At 43.4% G+C, this 17,052-nt stretch overlaps 1 protein-coding gene across 1 annotated transcript; it reads left to right on the forward strand.

Moving 5' to 3' along the window:
• The first annotated feature begins 1,672 nt into the window (after positions 1-1,672).
• Positions 1,673-16,102, forward strand: LOC122429517 (glutathione S-transferase A1). Its single transcript, XM_043449869.1, has 7 exons — positions 1,673-1,768; positions 8,469-8,582; positions 11,014-11,065; positions 11,833-11,965; positions 13,614-13,755; positions 14,963-15,094; positions 15,889-16,102. Exons 2-7 carry the CDS (start codon positions 8,496-8,498, stop codon positions 16,009-16,011), a joined length of 669 nt encoding a protein of 222 aa, XP_043305804.1. The 5' UTR covers positions 1,673-1,768; positions 8,469-8,495; the 3' UTR covers positions 16,012-16,102.
• The last annotated feature ends 950 nt before the right edge of the window (positions 16,103-17,052 follow it).

Consider the following 17,052-nt stretch of genomic DNA (forward strand, 5'->3'; position numbering starts at 1 on the left):
TCTGTGCTCCCTGGGGAGAGCTGGACGTACCTCTTTGCTTCCCTCAGAGCCCTGTAAACCTCCAGTAACACTGAAGGCCACTGGCCTCCCTCAGCATCTGTAAGTTCCTGATGGGGGCCCGGCCCTGTGTATCCCCAGGGCGCCACCATGAATGGTTGTACCTCCACACACATCTCCATGGCCCAGGGGTCCGGGCTGTGGGAATTCCTCACAGTCCGCACCCACTCTCATCTGCCTGACAGCTCTATTCATTCATCCAAGTCTTCAAGACCAAGATGGTCATGTCACTCCAGTGCTATGGACAGACCTTGCTTTGATCCAAATGCAAATAAACCAACTGCACATAAGTCTTTATGAGACATTGGGAAAATTAGGATGCTGAATATTTAATCGAATGAATGAAATTGAATTATAAAAGATATAAATTATCAAATTTTAATGTGATAGAATAGTGTGATTTTCTTTAGAAAAAGAGTCCTTACCTCTTAGAGATAAATTTAATAATCGTGGGATGGATGCAGCCATGAGAAGTGTAGGATTTGCTGCACAGTAATCCTGAGCTGTGGGGAAGTAAGCAGGTCTGTGTGTTGGTTTTCCACGGTTGCTCTGTCAACTTACTACAATTAGGGGGGCTTAAAACAACATGGTGAATTCTCTCACACTTTTGGAGGCCTGAAGTCCTAGTTAAGGTACTACATTGACTCTGGACACTCTTGGGAGAAGTCTTCCCTGCCTCTTCTGGCTTCTGGTGACTTTTTGCATCCTTCCTTTCCATGACTTCCACTCATGGCCACATCACTTCAATCTCTGCCTCCATCTTCACATCACCCATATGGGTATGTCTGTGTATTTTCTCTTCTGCTATAAGCACACTTGTTGTTGGGTTTGGGCCTATCCACATAATCCAGGATAGTCTCATCTCAGGTTCCTTAATTACACTGGCAAAGACTCTTTCTCCGAATTTCGTCCCATCCAGAGGTTCCAGGTATTTAGACGTGGACTTTTTTTTTCTTTTGGAGACCACCACTTTGGCTCAGATTGTAGAGAATTCGCCTGTAATTTTCTACAGGAGATCCAGTTTCAATCCCTGGGTCAGGAAGATCCCTTGGAGGATGGAATGGCAACCCACTCCAGTATTTTTGCCTTGAAAACCCCATGGACAGAGGAGCCTGGCAGGTACAGTCCATAGGGTAGCAAAGAGTCAGACACAACTAAACATGAACCCATGTCATACAATGCTTAGGCCATACTTATATGAAAAAATTATTTTTTATGTGTCTGAAGTTCATATCTAATTGGGTGTCCTATATTTTATCTGAAACTCAGTGTAAAAGTATTACAGAGGTCCATGTGAGCTTTCATGACCACAGGCCCCTGGTGTCCCCACAGTAGACACTTATCATCTGCTTTAGTCCCCGTCTCCAATTCGTGAAAGTCAATTCAAGAGAAGTAAGTTTTCTCCAAAGGCCATCCTTCATTGACTGGCAAGAGGATACAATCAACTTGAAATATTGTGTTTAATCTTTAATTGCGATTTTGAAAAGAAGTTATTAACAAGTTATATCCTGATAAGAGGACAATTTGCCTTTTTCTTTTTTAATCTAGCATAGAACCAGTGACCCTGAGTACCATGGGATTCGCTTTTCCTTAACTGGACTCTGCCCCTTTCAGAGAGGAGGAGTCAGTCAGTCAACTGTAACAAGAGCTTATAAGCACATGTGAATTGGCACTGAGGTGCTGAGGCAAGTGGGAGACAGACTTTTGTAAGGTAAGCACTGATTTTGCATATCTGTATGATGTTTCCTTAGCACAAGAAAAACTGCTTCAGGCTCACATGTGCCTTCTTGCTGTGCTTAGGAGACATTTAAGTTGTTTAGTCAATTGCTGTTGGATAAAGAAATGTAAAAATGAAGAATGTAGAAAACTAAGCCTGAGAATTTAGATCTGAGAAAAATTAATGATATGAAGAGAAAAAAGAATGGCAGCATTTTAGATAATCAGAGAGTGTGACCAGTACAAGAAAGGCGTGTAGGTGTTTATGCTAAAGTTGCCTGCTCCGTAGACACAGTCAACAAACAGCAGGTGCGAATTGCAATGTGGTAATACTATGTGGACTTTGGAAACACAAAATTAAGATTTAATTATAAGAGGAATAACTAAGTTATTGCCAGCAAAACTGGATTTTAACTCAGTCTTTGCTGTGATTAGCCAATAGGCAAGTCCCCCTCTATCTCTCTTGGAGCTCAAGCATCTCATGGGAAACCTAGAAATTGGCTGGAGCAGGGTTTATCAACCTTGGCCCTGTTGACATTTCAAGCTGGGTAATTCTTTGTTGCGGGGACCTGTCCTGTATATAGTCTTTTTTTTTTTTTTTTTTTTAGTAAAAAATATTTGCTATAGAAATGTATATTGAATTAGACTTAAGGAATGTACTTGACAACAGTGTTAACATATAGATTGATATTTCTTCAAATTTGCAAACTTGACACCTCTCAGATACTTGCAGTGCTAGTTTAAAAGTTTTAAAAGAAACTGTCACTTCATCAATATGGTTGACACAATGAAGATTAATAATCTCACTTTCCATTTCACTCTGTATTTGTAGAAAGAACAGAGGGTGTGGGAGAGGTTCCTTCCTCATCCAGTGACAGGCTGGAAAGTAGAATAGAAGATATACGTGGCTACAGGAGAATTAGTATATTTTACAAAATACCTTATCCTGGAAGACTACATAGTTTAGTAGCCAGCTGCATCAATCATAGATGTTTCTAACTAAATATCCAATAAAAGTGTCTGTTAAGATAAGAGGGTCATAGGATAAATTGAGAAAGTAGCAATGACATTATACACTACCATGTGTAAAATAGGAAACAGTGGGAAGCTGCTATATAACACAGGGAGCCCAGCCTGGCGTTCTGTGATGAGCTAAGGGTGGTGGGATGGGAGTGGGGAGGGAGGCTCTAGAGGGAGGGGATATATATATATATATATATATATATTTATATATAAAATTGTGACTGATTCCAGCTATTGTACAGCAGAAATCAATACAACATTATGAAGCAATTATCTTCCAATTAAAAATTTTTTAATTAAATAAAAAAAGACAACAGGGTTGATGGAAAAAGCTGGATACAGTGCAGACTGAGGAGTAACGAGCAGTCAGACGCACATGGGAGGCAGCCCCACCACCCTCAGCATCAGAGGCACCTCTGGCCTCTCGCCAATGATGTGGCACCCTCCCACCTAGTTTTCACAACGAACAATGTCCTCAGGCGTTGCCAAATGTCCTCTGGGCTGGGGGAGCAAAATCAGCTCCCGTTAAGAATCACTGGTTCATGTGACTTTTCAGACTCTTAAACACAGGAAGTCTGGATGTGAAAACTAGGTAACACAGGAGCAGAGAATTAACTTCCAAAAGTAAAGAAATTCACCTGACTGGAGGGTACAAGTCATTCGAATCAGAATGCAGGAGTGAACAACACACTGTTACAAGTATTACTATTGGGGGTAAATCAAAAGCCTGAAGCAAGAGAGGTTCGGTGAGATCCTGTGAAAGTCCTAGAGTTGTCCAGGGTATGGCAATTCACAGGGGAAATATGGTACCTAAGCCTGAAAAGAGAAGATACGGAGAGTGGGATGAGAAGTACTGTGCAAGATGCTACCGAGAGCAACGTTTGGATGGGGATGAGGTTTGACCCCATGAGAGTCACTGACTTGGACGCTGAGATACTGTGGAGCTGGGGCCAACCAGGGAAGGCGGGCAACACCCTCTGCTTTCTCAGCCTGCAGCCTCTCTCCTTGTTCTGACTTGCTTGGCTGAGAGAATCACGGTCCTTGGGGTGGAACCAATTCAAGTGAAGGCATTGCAGGGCTCTTTGTGTGGTGTCAGTTGTCTACAAACCCATTTTTCTAACTAGATTTCAGCCCCTCCAGGGCAGGGACCACATCAGATTCCTCTTGTGTTCCCCACCAGCCATCATTTCTTAGTGCAGGCAACTGCTCAATGAGTGTTGGTTGAAAAGGTTTGAAGGAAACTTGTTGAGAAGGAAATCCGTGGACAGGTCAACCAGAAAGAAGATGCTGAAGAAAGATCAATGAAGGAACAGGAGGGTGGAGAGAAGGGTATTGAGACTGAGACCCTGAACTCCTGCTATAAAAAGGGGTGGGTTTCCCATTGCCGTGGCTGGAACCCATTCCAAGGGGCTGGGTGGTGGGGGGGAGCAGAAGATTCCAGACAGTCCAGATCAGGGAGTGAGTGGGAGGGGAAAGGCCTGGGGGATAGGCAGGCAGGGTGTATGGTTCAGGGGCAGAACCAGGGGTCCACTTCAGTCTTGAGGTTTCAAAAGGCTGTGCCAGACCTCGCTGAACCTTTGCCAAAAGCTTCCTCCAATCCAGGTTAACTAATCCATGAGTATCACTGATCTTTCACACAAGACAAATAAAAAGAGAATCAGTATATAAAGTAGCTGACAAAATCTGGATATATATAAAATCCTGTTCCTCCTAGAGCTATAGGGGCTGAAGCGACTTAGCACAGCAGAGCATAGCGCGAGATCTGGAAGTCAAGAGGGAGACAGACAGACAGACAGAGAGAAGACTCACGTGCTGCCCAGTGGGCTCACTCACCCATCTCCCAGGAACTGGGAGCCGAACGGAAGCTGGATTTGCTGCTCCCTGTTATGAATTTTGTATGCCTTATCTAGTTTAATTTTCTCAACAGCCCTCACTAGTAGACATAGCTGTATTTCGAAAGGTACAGAGATTAAATAACTCCCCTGGGTTTATTTACCTTATAAGAAAAGGAGTTGGGCTTTGTCTCTAAGCCTTTCTTTCTGCTGAGAAATGCTGTCGTTAGGAGTCCCCCTCCCACCTACGCCCTGACATACAGCTCCTTTAGTTCACACTGGAATTATCCCAAGACACATTTCTTTTCAGAGAATATAACCCTATCTCCTTATGAAGGTCAAATGTAGTTATACCAGTGCTCAGGATACTCACAGTAAGTTTTTAAGGTCTGGGGTAAAGTAAGGTACGTTTTTATCCATTTTCCTCATATCAAGCCCCTAAGAATCAGCTAACAGAATTAACGTTTCCTTCTCTCCTATTTAACTGTTAATTGACTAATGGATTCTGAATGGGGAACAAGCTAATATTGAGGGTCTCAGAGACCAGCAGAGAGGGGGCATAAGCATTACATGGTTGGGGGGAGCCCCAGACCAGAAGCCAGAAGATGTCTTCAAAGGACCTCAGTGCTCACAAAACAAGTGAGCTAGGAGAGCAGCTTCAGCTCTTTGAACTTGAGTTTCCTCCTCCTGACAATACAATACTAGAAGCCATTTCCAGGGGATGTTTTGAGGGTGGACACACTTGGCTAGATATTGAGTGTGAATCGGGAACACACGTGTGTGACTGATGACAAGTCACTGAATCTCTCTAGTTCTCATTTTCTGGGGGCCAGGAAGTTTATATCACGTTTGCCCCAGGCTTCAAAAGGTGAAGAAAGTTACTTATAAGAAAGATATAATAAAGTATTATGTAAGTTAAAGCTTCATTTCCCTTTGTAATGTGATCCTTGGTCACTGGATAAGGGAGTTTAGTGTGAGCGTGACTTGTGACTTCCACTTCACAGCGACACCCTTCTCAGAATTCTGCTGAATCACAGCTTCTCTGTTCCCCATGATAAGTACAATATACACAATCTCCAACTTCAAGACAGACGAGTTAAGTATGTTTCCAAGGGATCGTTTATTTTCCAAAGGTTAGACCATTGATTTCACATTAAAAATGTGGATATTGAAATAAAAAAGTAAACCAAAACTAAATAAATTTTTTAAAATGTGGATATGGAAAACATTTTTTAATCTAAAATTCAAGTTATTCATACTTTATCAGCTAAAGAAAGGTATATTTTTATCCCAAACTCCTCAACAAAAAGTTGCAAGATCTTAATGTTTTCTAAACAGAGCTGGGATTTGGATAGAAAATGCAGCTGTTTCTTCCTATGTTCTGGCTTTGGGGCTCCTGCTTTTAGTAAGTCCTGTATGTTTCCATTCACTCCCAGGAGAGAACAATTGGTTTGGTCATAATGTTTGCATTTTCCTGTAACATCTTACAGAAAAACCCAAAAGAACTTTTAGGCCAACCCAATAATTTCTGTCCATCGTTGGAGCCTTTCAGTTTCATCCTCTGGTTCCCTGCTACGTCCACTCCACACACAGGCTGCTGTAGTCCAGGGGCTTTCAAACTTCACTGACCTGAAAAGACCCAAGAATCTCTAACCAACACCATGACCAAATGAGTGTGCCCATGTGCTTTCTGCCACCCAAACATACAATGCACACATAGCTGAAACGAAAAACTCATGAATCAATGCTTTATTTTAAAAACTGGAAAATTTCACAGTCCACTGAAGGATTGTCACGCCTATTTTGAAAAACGTCAATATGAAAAATGAAGCCAAGACTTGGGTTCATATAGAAATGGGTTTGAATCCCAAGGTAGCTACCTACTTTGTGCAAGTTACCCTAGAAACCTCAGTATTCCCCAACTGCAAAATGAGAGCAATGGCAACTTCATAGCAGGTGATTCTTGTAGGGTTAAATGAAGACAAATTTGTGAGAATGCACAGGGCATGACAGACAGAACAATTGTCAGCTTCACCTAGACAGTACAGCTAATACAGAAATATCCCTTTCTCTGGATACAGAATGTACGGATAGAGATAAAATATACAATTTCAAGAAAATGGAAGTATTTGGTATCCTGTGTAGGTGGAAAGACTCAGGATCTTTCTAGTAACAGTTAAGCACATTGAGCTCTAATTTCAACTTTTGAACAAATGCAGCATAATAGCCAACGAGCTGAACATGGACTCTGTCTCCTCCTCCTCCTCCTCCTCCTGTTTGTGAAGTCCTCTGGCTCCAAGGCCCCTCCTTCCCAGGCTCCCAGGGCCTACACATATGTGGGTTCCTGCCCTGCCCTGGTTTTAATCCTGGGTGTGGATTTCCATGAATGTTATTTAAGCTCTGAGGTCCATTTCATCAACTGAAAAATGGAGTTAATAATTATTTCATGGGATTCTTGTGAGGATTAAAGATATAATGTACTCAAAGTGGTCAGCATTCAGTTCAGTTCAGTTCAGTCACTCAGTTGTGTCCGACTTTTGCGACCCCATGGACTGCAGCACGCCAGGATTCCCTGTCCATCACCAATTCCTGGAGCCTACTCAAACTCATGTCCATCGCGTTGGTGATGCCATCCAACCATCCCATCCTGGGTCATCCCCTTCTCCTCCTGCCTGAAATCTTTCCCAGCATCAGGGTCTTTTCCAATGAGTCGGTTCTTCGCATCAGGTGGCCAAAGTATTGGAGCTTCAGCTTTCAGCATCAGTCCTTCCAATGAATATTCAGGACTGATTTCCTTTAGGATGGATGGGTTGGATCTCCTTGCTGTCAAAGGGTCTCTCAAGAGTCTTCTCCAACACCACAGTTAAAAAGCATCAATTCTTCGGTGCTCAGCTTTCTTTATGGTCCAACTCTCACATCCATACATGACTACTGGAAAAACCAGATTTAACTAGATGGACCTTTGTTGGTAATGTCTCTGCTTTTTAACATGCCATTTAGGTTGGTCATAGCTTTTCTTCCAAGGAGCAAGCGTCTTTTAATTTCATGGCTGCAATCATCATCTGCAGTGATTTTGGAGACTCAAAAATAAAGTATCTCACTGTTTCCATTATTTCCGCATCTATTTGCCATGAAGTGATGGGACTGGACGCCATGGTCTTAGTTTTCTGAATGTTGAGTTTTAAGCCAACTTTTTCACTCTCCTCTTTCACTTTCTTCAAAAGGCTCTTCAGTTCTTTTTGGCTTTCAGCCATAACGGTGGTGTCATCTGCGTATCTGAGGTTATTGATATTTCTCCCGGCAATCTGATTCCAGCTTGTGCTTCATCCAGCCTAGGATTTCACATGATGTACTGTTTATATAAGTTAAATAAACAGGGTGACAATATGCAGGCTTGACGTACCCCTTTCCCGATTTGGAACCAGTCTGTTTTTCCATGTCCAGTTCTAACTGTTGCTTCCTGACCTGCATACAGATTTCTCAGGAGGCAGGTAGCATTGGGGCAGGACTATTAGGAGTTTTGCAATAAATACTAGTTCTCTAATCCTTCCCCTCCCTGACACCCACCCATGCATCCATACCACAGACTCACCTCTTAGCCTGCCAAGAAAATCAGATTTAACCCAGTGGAGACTGGAGAATGGTTTGGTGGAATTTCCCACAGGTGGCTATTGAGAGTGGGAATTTGGGCCAAGGAAGACATTCCAGGGACTCTTCCAATTGCCATGAGGAAGGCCGATTCTTCAGCATTGTGGTACTGTTCAGCCATATATCATAAAGGCACTTGCTTCTATGCTTTTATTTTTGTTTATTCATTCATTCATTTGTTGGTTCATTAAGGGCTAGAGAAACCAGGAGACTGCCACCATGTCAGGGAAGCCCATTCTTCACTATTTCAATGGACGCGGCAGAATGGAGTGCATTCGGTGGCTCCTGGCTGCAGCTGGAGTGGAGGTAGGTTTCACCTTCTGTTGCATCTAAATTGCCCGTGCCTGCCTAGTCACTCAGTCATGTCCAACTCATTTTGATCCCCTAGGCCATAGCTGCTGGGCTCCTCTGTCCCTGAGATTCTTCAGGCAAGAACACTGGAGTGGGTTTCCATTTCCTACTCCAGGGAAACTGACTGTATCAAACTACTTTTCTCACAGAGGTGATTTTCCTTATTAAATGACCTGCTAAGAATTTTGCATTAAAAATGTTTATTAGGTATTAGATGAACAGATTTTTATTGAAATTTCTTCTTCTCAAGGATAATAAAAAATAGAAATAAATTTGTGTTTTTATTTGTTTTTGGCTGTGAGGCTTGCAGGATTTTAATTTTCTGACCAGAGATCAAAAGCAGACCCACAGCAGTGAAAGCCAGTGCCTTAACCACTGAATTGTCAGAAAATTTTCTGAATTTTGATTTTTAAAACTGTAAAATATTTATTACATTGATGCAACAGTTAGAAACATGAATATTAATATCAATTGGTATAATAAGTATTGCTAATATGTCAGGCATTTTAATGTATTGTGGTTAGTTTTAAAATAAGTTTAATGATCTAGTAACATACCATGAAGTATTTAAAGATGAAATATCTGGGATTTGTTTCTAAATTAGTACCAGAGAGAGGGGTGTAACATATGGATGTCTTGCGATTGGGTTGAGCTGATAATTATCGAAGCTGGTTGAAGGTTACAAGGAGCATCATCGTATTTTTTATTTTGTGCATGCCACAAATTTCCATAATAAAAAGAAAAAATATACATATTAGAAAAGAAATGTAATTAAAGTTAAAACATAAGCCAGAAATATAGAGCTGTGCAGATTGTAACAAACTGCCTGTTGGATTTAATGCATTCACTCAGCAATGAATTTGTTGAGCACCTTGAAATGCCAAGTTTCATGCCAGGTCCTAGAGACACATGAATGGTCAAACAGACACAGTTCCTACCCTCAGGCCGCTTACACTATAGGGAGGATGCAGACAAGTATGTGGGTGATTAAAAGAGGAGTGGGAGCACCTGGGAGGACACCCAAGACTTGAGTGAAAAAACGCCATAGTCTCAGTAGTAAATGGATAGGTTTCTGTGGGATCCTGTTGAGTGCTGCCCTCTAGAGGTGTCACTCAGAAAAGCAGTTCTCAGCCCAGGTCAGAGTTCAGTTCAGTCGCTCAGTCCTGTCCGGGTCAGAGGGACCCAGCAACTCTGTGAGGGTTTCCTGGGGAGGGAGTCATGGACAGAGTTCAGAGATCTGGTCCCTTAGCAGAGAGCAGTAAAAGAGGGCTTCAGGTGAGGTGGCGTCCTGCAAAGGGAACCTCTAGTGTGCTCCCTTAGCTTCCTAAAAACATGTTTACCTAAGCCTCAGATTATACACTCTCGATTGCTTCAGGAATGCAGGGCAGGTTAGCCTGGTCCATTCTCAAGTGTGTAAAGAAATAAGTACACAGAAAATTCCAACAGTGCCGTTCTAGGTTGTTTAATTTCTATAAATGAACAACCAACATTTTTCACTGCGGTCCAGACTTGGAGTTCAAGAATGTGTTCGGAGTCCCTGGGTGGGATGAGTTCAGCACAGGACAGTGAAGCAGGGGGAGACGCTGAGAGCATCCAGGCTTCCTCTTGACCAAAGAGCATTGAAAGTCTGGGTTCTCTGGGCCCAGAGCCTGATTCTCACAATCCCATTCATCTCCATCAGTTTTACAAGAAACAGCCCACCAGCCAGCCCCTCCTCACAATGACCACCCATCCATCCATCGCCTCTTAGGGTTGTCTTGAACTGGGTGCTTTATAAATTGTTGCCCACACACTCACTATCTGTACGGTCTCACCCTGTGGAATAATGTCGATCTACAATAAACTACTCCACTGAGTCAGTTAGAAATCCCCAATTCTCAAACTTTTCACAATCAAGACCCTAGTTTACAATAAAAAAATTGAATGGAGGGAGGCAATATACAGCAGAGGCCCCTGGTGGCAGCCTCTTGGGAGTCAATGGCCCCATGGATACCCCATGCTAGGGGATACCCCAAAATCCTGTCCTGGTCTCACAGGGAGAGAAAGGCTTTCCAGAGACATTAAAACTCCAAAACTAGAACTTCCCAGTCCCTTCCCTCCAGTGACATTCCCCTCCCCCCAAATCATTACCTAATCACTGACAGAGGTGGGGACAAGGTAGAGGTGAATTAACCTGCAAAATAAGCAGTTATTTGCTGCAACCCACACTTTTATCTTGGTGGCTCTAATCTAAATCTCCAAATGGCCTTGATCACTGTCCTCTGTGCACCCCACCAAACTTGGAAATCCTACATTCTCCATAGTGGGCAGCAGACAGAGGCCAGGCGAGTTCAGCAATGCTACAGAATGAAATAACAAAAACTCATCGACTATTTCTGCTTTTCAGTTTGAAGAGAAACTTATAGAAAAACCAGAAGACTTGGATAAGTTAAAAAATGGTAAGCCCAAGAACTAAATTCCTCTGATGGGAGTATCCACTAGAAGTCTTAAGTTGAGGTTTCAATACCACCAATGTGCTGTGTGTGTGTGGTGGGAGTGGGGTTAGTAGAAAGGGAGAAATATGGTTAAAGGTAAGAGGCAGGTCTCCCTGAAAAGGTCTTGCAACTCACTCGGGACTAGGAAGGGCTGGAACTCAAGTGTTTGTTAAAGGAGCCAGCCCCAGTGCCCGTGAATGCTCTCTCTGAGTTCTCTCTGCCTTTCTGCACCATGAGTGACCACACAGCGCTCCCACCTAAAGTCAGGAAAAGGTGAAGATCTGAGAAAAGAGGGGAGAAAAAGGTCCAGAAGTTGCTGTGCGTCCGGGTTTGGCAAAGTAACATCCTAGCAATAATGTAGACTCGGTGAGCAGGGAAAAGGCAAACTCTCAACACATGTCTTATGTGTTCTGAGATTTTCTCTGAACTTCCATTAAATGGCAACTGGTTGGCACACTTGTTGCAGCCTCTTCCAGCTTCTTTCTAAAACATACATGAAGACAAATCAGTCCAGATTTACAAGGGATCGCCCATATGTCTGAATGGGAAATAAAAAGATAAATGAAATGATAGGTTAGAAAGTAAAAGGCAAACAAAATGCCATCCTGCTTAAGTGTACCAGATCATTTTAGTGTTTCACTTTATATCTTCAGTTATTTCAGCAAACATTTGTTCATCTTAAAAGGTTGTAACATATTCAACATTTCACCCTTCTTTTTTTCTTTCAAAAGATGGGAGTTTGTTGTTCCAGCAAGTGCCAATGGTTGAAATTGATGGGATGAATCTGGTGCAGACCAGAGCCATTCTCAACTACATTGCCACCAAATACAACCTCTACGGGAAAGACATAAAGGAGAGAGTCCTGTACGGTACTTTTTAGTTTTTTCACCAACAACTAATAGGAACAATTTAGGTCCTTCCCTGACTAAGCAGGATCAAGGCAGAGCATCATGACCAACATGATGGTTTAAGCCTTGTAGGGCGTAACAGCAAAGACCTATGAGTATGAGGGAAGAGCAAATAAACTTGGAGTGAAATCAACTGCCTATGGAAGAGGATACCATCCACGGATATAGCACAGTGACAAGGTTTCCAAACATGGATGGTCTGTGAAGTCAAGAGGATGGTAGAACCAAGACTCCAGGGGCTCAGGCTATTTTGAGCTGGACACCCACCAATAGCCAGAGACAAGGGACAAAGCATCTGAGTGTCTAGAAGATAAAGCTTAGAAAGGGAAGGATCTAAAGAAGTTGGTTCTTGAATTTTAAAAATTCTAAGAATGATGACCAGGAACTTAATTTATTAACACTTTATATGGACTGGCCACTTGACAAGGGTTAGCAGAGGTTGAGCTCAATATGGTAAGGTTACATCAAGCATTTTGATATAGCTTTAGTTGGCCAGATTTTTCAGTACAACTGTATCCTGGGGGTTAGGGGTATTCTCTCTGTTGTGATGGGACTACATGATTGAAATTAAAATCTTGTAAGGTACTTCCCAGGCAGCATTAACAGTAAATAACCTGCTTGCAATGCAGGAGACATAAGAGACCTGGGTTTGATCCCTGGGTCGGGAAGATCCCCTGGAGGAGGGCATGGCAACCCATACTAGTATTCTTGCCTGGAGAATAATCCCACGGACAGAGGGGCCTGGTGGGCTAGAGTCCACACAGTTACAAAGAGTCGGCCACGTCTGAAGCGACTTGGCACTCAAGGACCTACTGCAGTTTCTCTAAAAGTTAAACATAGAGTTACCATATGACTCAGCAATCAATTCCTTTCAAGAGGATTAAAAACACCCCCACACTAAAATTTATCCTCAGAAGTTCATAGCACTGTTGTTCATAATCAATAATTGGAATCAACAAACGTGTCCATTAACTGATGAATGATGGAACAAAAGTTGGTACAGCCATACAGTAGGATGTTATTTGGCCATGAAAAGGAATGAAAGGTACAGTCTTGAGAAATTCAAACAAAACCAGAGTCTGACAATAGTAAATGGAGAGTGTTATGGAAATGGATTCTATGGGAAATAACTGGAGGAAGTGTTGGTATTGGGACTTTAAATGGGCCTGGTGTTGTAATAGGATGAGAGAGGAAGAGGGATGTGCCTGGGACAGAGGTGCCAGGACTCTGTCTCGATGTGACTGAGATGGTACTAATGCATCACACTAACCATGCTCAGACCACGTCACAGCAGAGGTGGCAAACCCAGGTGTGGTCCCAGTGTTTACCTGCTCTGATTCCACCGGATTCTCTCATGCCTGTGACTATGGATGGGTCACTGATGTGCTCCATCTCTATATTTGGTTATGTAAATAACAAAAAGATTACACATATGTTTACCTTGATGCTAAAATTAATTTTGAAAAACAGAGCTAAATGACTGGCATAGAAAAGTGCACCCAATGGAGGAGAATTACTTTGCTACCTCTCGATGTCTCTTTCTTACCCATTCCAAAAATCTAAGGCAGCAGACATTTGACAAAATGGTTACTTTGTCTTTTCAGGATTGATATGTATTCAGAGGGTGTGGCAGATTTGGGTGAAATGATCATGCTTTTGCCACTGTGCCCAGCTGCTGAAAAAGATGCCAAGGTGACCCTCATCCGAGAAAAGACAACAAACCGTTTTCTCCCTGCATTTGAAAATGTAAGTGGACTCTTCAGCATTTCTGGCATTGAGATCAGGGAACAAAGAAAAGTAATGTGCAGGCATGGCCGGGGCATTAACCTTCACCTCTGTGAGCCTTTCTGCATACTAATGTAGTACTCTGACTCTCAGGGTACTTTATAAAAATTGAATGTGAGGAAGAATTGTAGTACTAGTTTTACCCAAGTTATCATTTTTCAGCCAAATTTCTATTTACTCAAACCCAATCTGGTATTCTCTACTCAATGGAATTTCATGGTTATACTTTGAGCTTGGACTATGGAAGCTCTGAGAGCCACACTGGAGCCTGGAGTAGATGGATCCTCAGAACACAGTGTAGGGTCTTTGATCCAAGAGAAGCATGATGTCAGCAATACATCAGAAAATATTCTGGTGTCATGTGTAGGGAGACATGAGACCAGCTGCTTGTCAGGAGAATGTGGTTGTGTTTTGGGATGACTGACATGTATCTAAATATATGGGGGCAGTGGGGTGGAGAGAAAGAGACAGAGAAAAATTGTTCAGGAAAAAGTAATCTAGATATTTTAGGACATGACTCTCAGAATTTTGAAGAAAGTGAAATAAAATCAATAAAGTAGTATTCCATCATTATGCCTAGTACATATTTTAGTTTACTTTGTTTGAACGTTTCATGATCAAAACTACCTGAAATCATGTTCAACTAAAATCATGAACCACCCCCCCCAAAAAAAAAAGATTGTAAGACCAGGAAATGAGGAGAGCAAAAGAGATGAGAAGGAATACAGAGTCTGCATTAGTTTGCTCAGGGTTGTAGAAGGCTGTCATGAAGATGGAGACACTGCCCAAGGATGAGGGAGAGAAGGACAGAGAGAGATTGATGAAGGGTCATGTTGTGAAGTTCAGGGCTGCATACTTGAGGGTGTGGGGTCAACAAAAACACGGTGCAGAATGTGCTAAGGCCTTGGCCCAGTGGGAGAAGAAGTAAGGCAGCCACAGCGAGGTGGGAACAGGAAAAGGAAATGGTGGTCTGACTTCCACTGGGGATGAGGAGGGAACAGCAAGAACCTGCCTGGCCCATCTCTGAGTTGGAGGGAACAGAAGGTCTGAGGTTCCCACCCGCCCAGCGAGGGGCAGAGATGGAAGCGGGGCTGGGTGAGGGGCAGGGGAGAAGCAGGGTCCAGCCTGCCAGGACCTGTGCTCCTGATCTGACCCCTCCATTCGCCAGGTGCTGAAGAGCCATGGACAAGACTACCTAGTGGGTAACAAGCTGAGCAGGGCTGACATCCACCTGGTTGAACTTCTCTACTATGTGGAAGAGCTGGACCCCAGCCTTCTGGCCAACTTCCCTCTGCTGAAGGTGAGCTCTCCCATGGCCCTGGGGGCCAGACACACCCCACCTCGGCATCTGCTCTCTGGACCCTGGGACTGGGGTGCTAGGGTCCCCATCACTGTCTAGGCCTCGCTGCCCCCTGGTCTCCTCAGTTCACTCCAAGGCCCTGCTCTGGAGTGGGGAAAGAATCTATCAAGCCAAGGACACCGGAGGTGGACTCTGCCCCACGGAAAATGTCCTGCCTTTTACCAGGAGACAGACCCAGGACTGGATCTCTCTTGGTCCCTGTTCCACTTCAGCCTCTGTCCTCATTTCCTCTTTGCTTCCGTCTGTCCCACGTGTGTCCCTCTTTCCCTGAGCCTGTCTGAGTGTGTTTCCCACCATCTCCCTTCTTCCCCTCAATTCCTGTTCCTTCTCTCACACGGTGATTTCTCTCTGGGGGCAGATTGGTTCTGACTGACCTCACACATGACCTTTCATGTTTCCTGTCTTCAGTTCCAGCCCCGTCTCCTAGCTCTTCTTGTCTTGACATCCGGAGCCTTCATCTGTGCTAATACCTCACACACTTCTCTTTCTCACACTGCACTTAAGGGTCAACACGCTTGAGCGTAGGAAGATCGGGAAGCAGAATGGAGTGTTTCACTAAGACCTCTCTGGGGAAAACTGGGATGTCACTTTCCTGTCTCAAGGGGCTTCTCCTGGTGCTGATGGAGGGGCCTCGGCTGGCCCTTGTCTAGGAGGGTCTCAGAGTCCCTGCTGGCTTGCGTAGTGACAGGGCTGCTCTTTAGCTGCACGCTGAGCTGTGTTCTCATGCATTGCAGGCCCTAAAAGCCAGAGTCAGCAATCTCCCGGCCGTGAAGAAATTTCTGCAGCCCGGCAGCCAGAGGAAGCCTCCCACAGATGAGAAAAAAATAGAAGAAGCCAGGAAGGTTTTCAAGTTTTAGTAAAGCCAGCGGGGCTGCCCGGGACAAATCTTCTGAAATTTTCTAACAATAAAACAATAAAGCTCCTACAATAAAGCTCCTAAGAGATTTACTTCCAATGTGTTCTTTTTCACTACGATCTCCTTCTCACCTTTCTGGTTTGGAATTAAAAGACAAATAAGAACAGGAAACAGATTATATATTCCCTTAATATTTTCCAAGGATCATCCTATAACATCTGTCACATAGCCTATCAAAAGTGTAACAGTTTATATCTGACATTCTTAGGTTTTCACAGGAAAGAGCTACCTTTCTGGGGTCATGGTAGACAGACATTTTCTTTATTTCTTTGAGAGACATTTTCCATCTGATAATAAAAATGTCTTTTCTTATGCATTTTTGAACTACTCTTTTGTCTACTGTGGGCTCTCCAGTGTTTGGGGAGGTGGGAAAGCAATTTAAGAACCCAGTGGACCCAAACTCTATGCTCAGGGGACCTTGCTGTGGCTGCCTGGTCATCACAGCTCTGCTGCACAAGGCTCTGTGGGGCCCTGCACAGGGGCCTCACCCCCATTTGACGGCATCCCCCAGATTAGATCTCTATGACACAGGTGACGTGTGAATTTGATACAAATATATATGACGTCATTTCCCTTGGCCTCTCATGGAGCCAGACTAGTTCCAGGGAATTTGGGAAGGTGGATTTGGGCATGTACACTTAGGTTATATAAGATTTTCACAAAAACTGGTTGGGGTCCTTGGCTAAGAGGAGACTGCCTCACTCAGTAGAACAATGCAGATAGTGGAGTGCAGTTTATTAGCCCAGCGGGCCCAAGGCAGGGTCTCCTCTTAGCCAAGGACCCCGACCAGTTTTTGAGAAAGCCTTATATACCGTAAGTGTATAAGGTTCCCTGAAACTAGTATGAACAAAGGAAAAGAAAGGTACGATCAAAGTTAACCTGTGATCATATGCCTTAAACCTAGGTAGTTAACAGTGGACAATTATCAATAGGCCTCTGGTCATACCCCAATGATCATAATAGAATTTATGATTCTGTTTGG

This window comes from Cervus canadensis, chromosome 28, assembly GCF_019320065.1.
Source record: "Cervus canadensis isolate Bull #8, Minnesota chromosome 28, ASM1932006v1, whole genome shotgun sequence".
NCBI classification, from domain to species: domain Eukaryota; kingdom Metazoa; phylum Chordata; class Mammalia; order Artiodactyla; family Cervidae; genus Cervus; species Cervus canadensis.

Bases quoted from the DNA above. Each gene is read 5' to 3' on its own strand.
- LOC122429517 (XM_043449869.1), top strand. From the start codon at position 8,496: ATGTCAGGGAAGCCCATTCTTCACTATTTCAATGGACGCGGCAGAATG. The intron at 8,583-11,013 runs GTAGGTTTCACC...TCTGCTTTTCAG, and splicing joins TGGCTGCAGCTGGAGTGGAG to TTTGAAGAGAAACTTATAGA. The intron at 13,756-14,962 runs GTAAGTGGACTC...TCCATTCGCCAG, and splicing joins TTCTCCCTGCATTTGAAAAT to GTGCTGAAGAGCCATGGACA.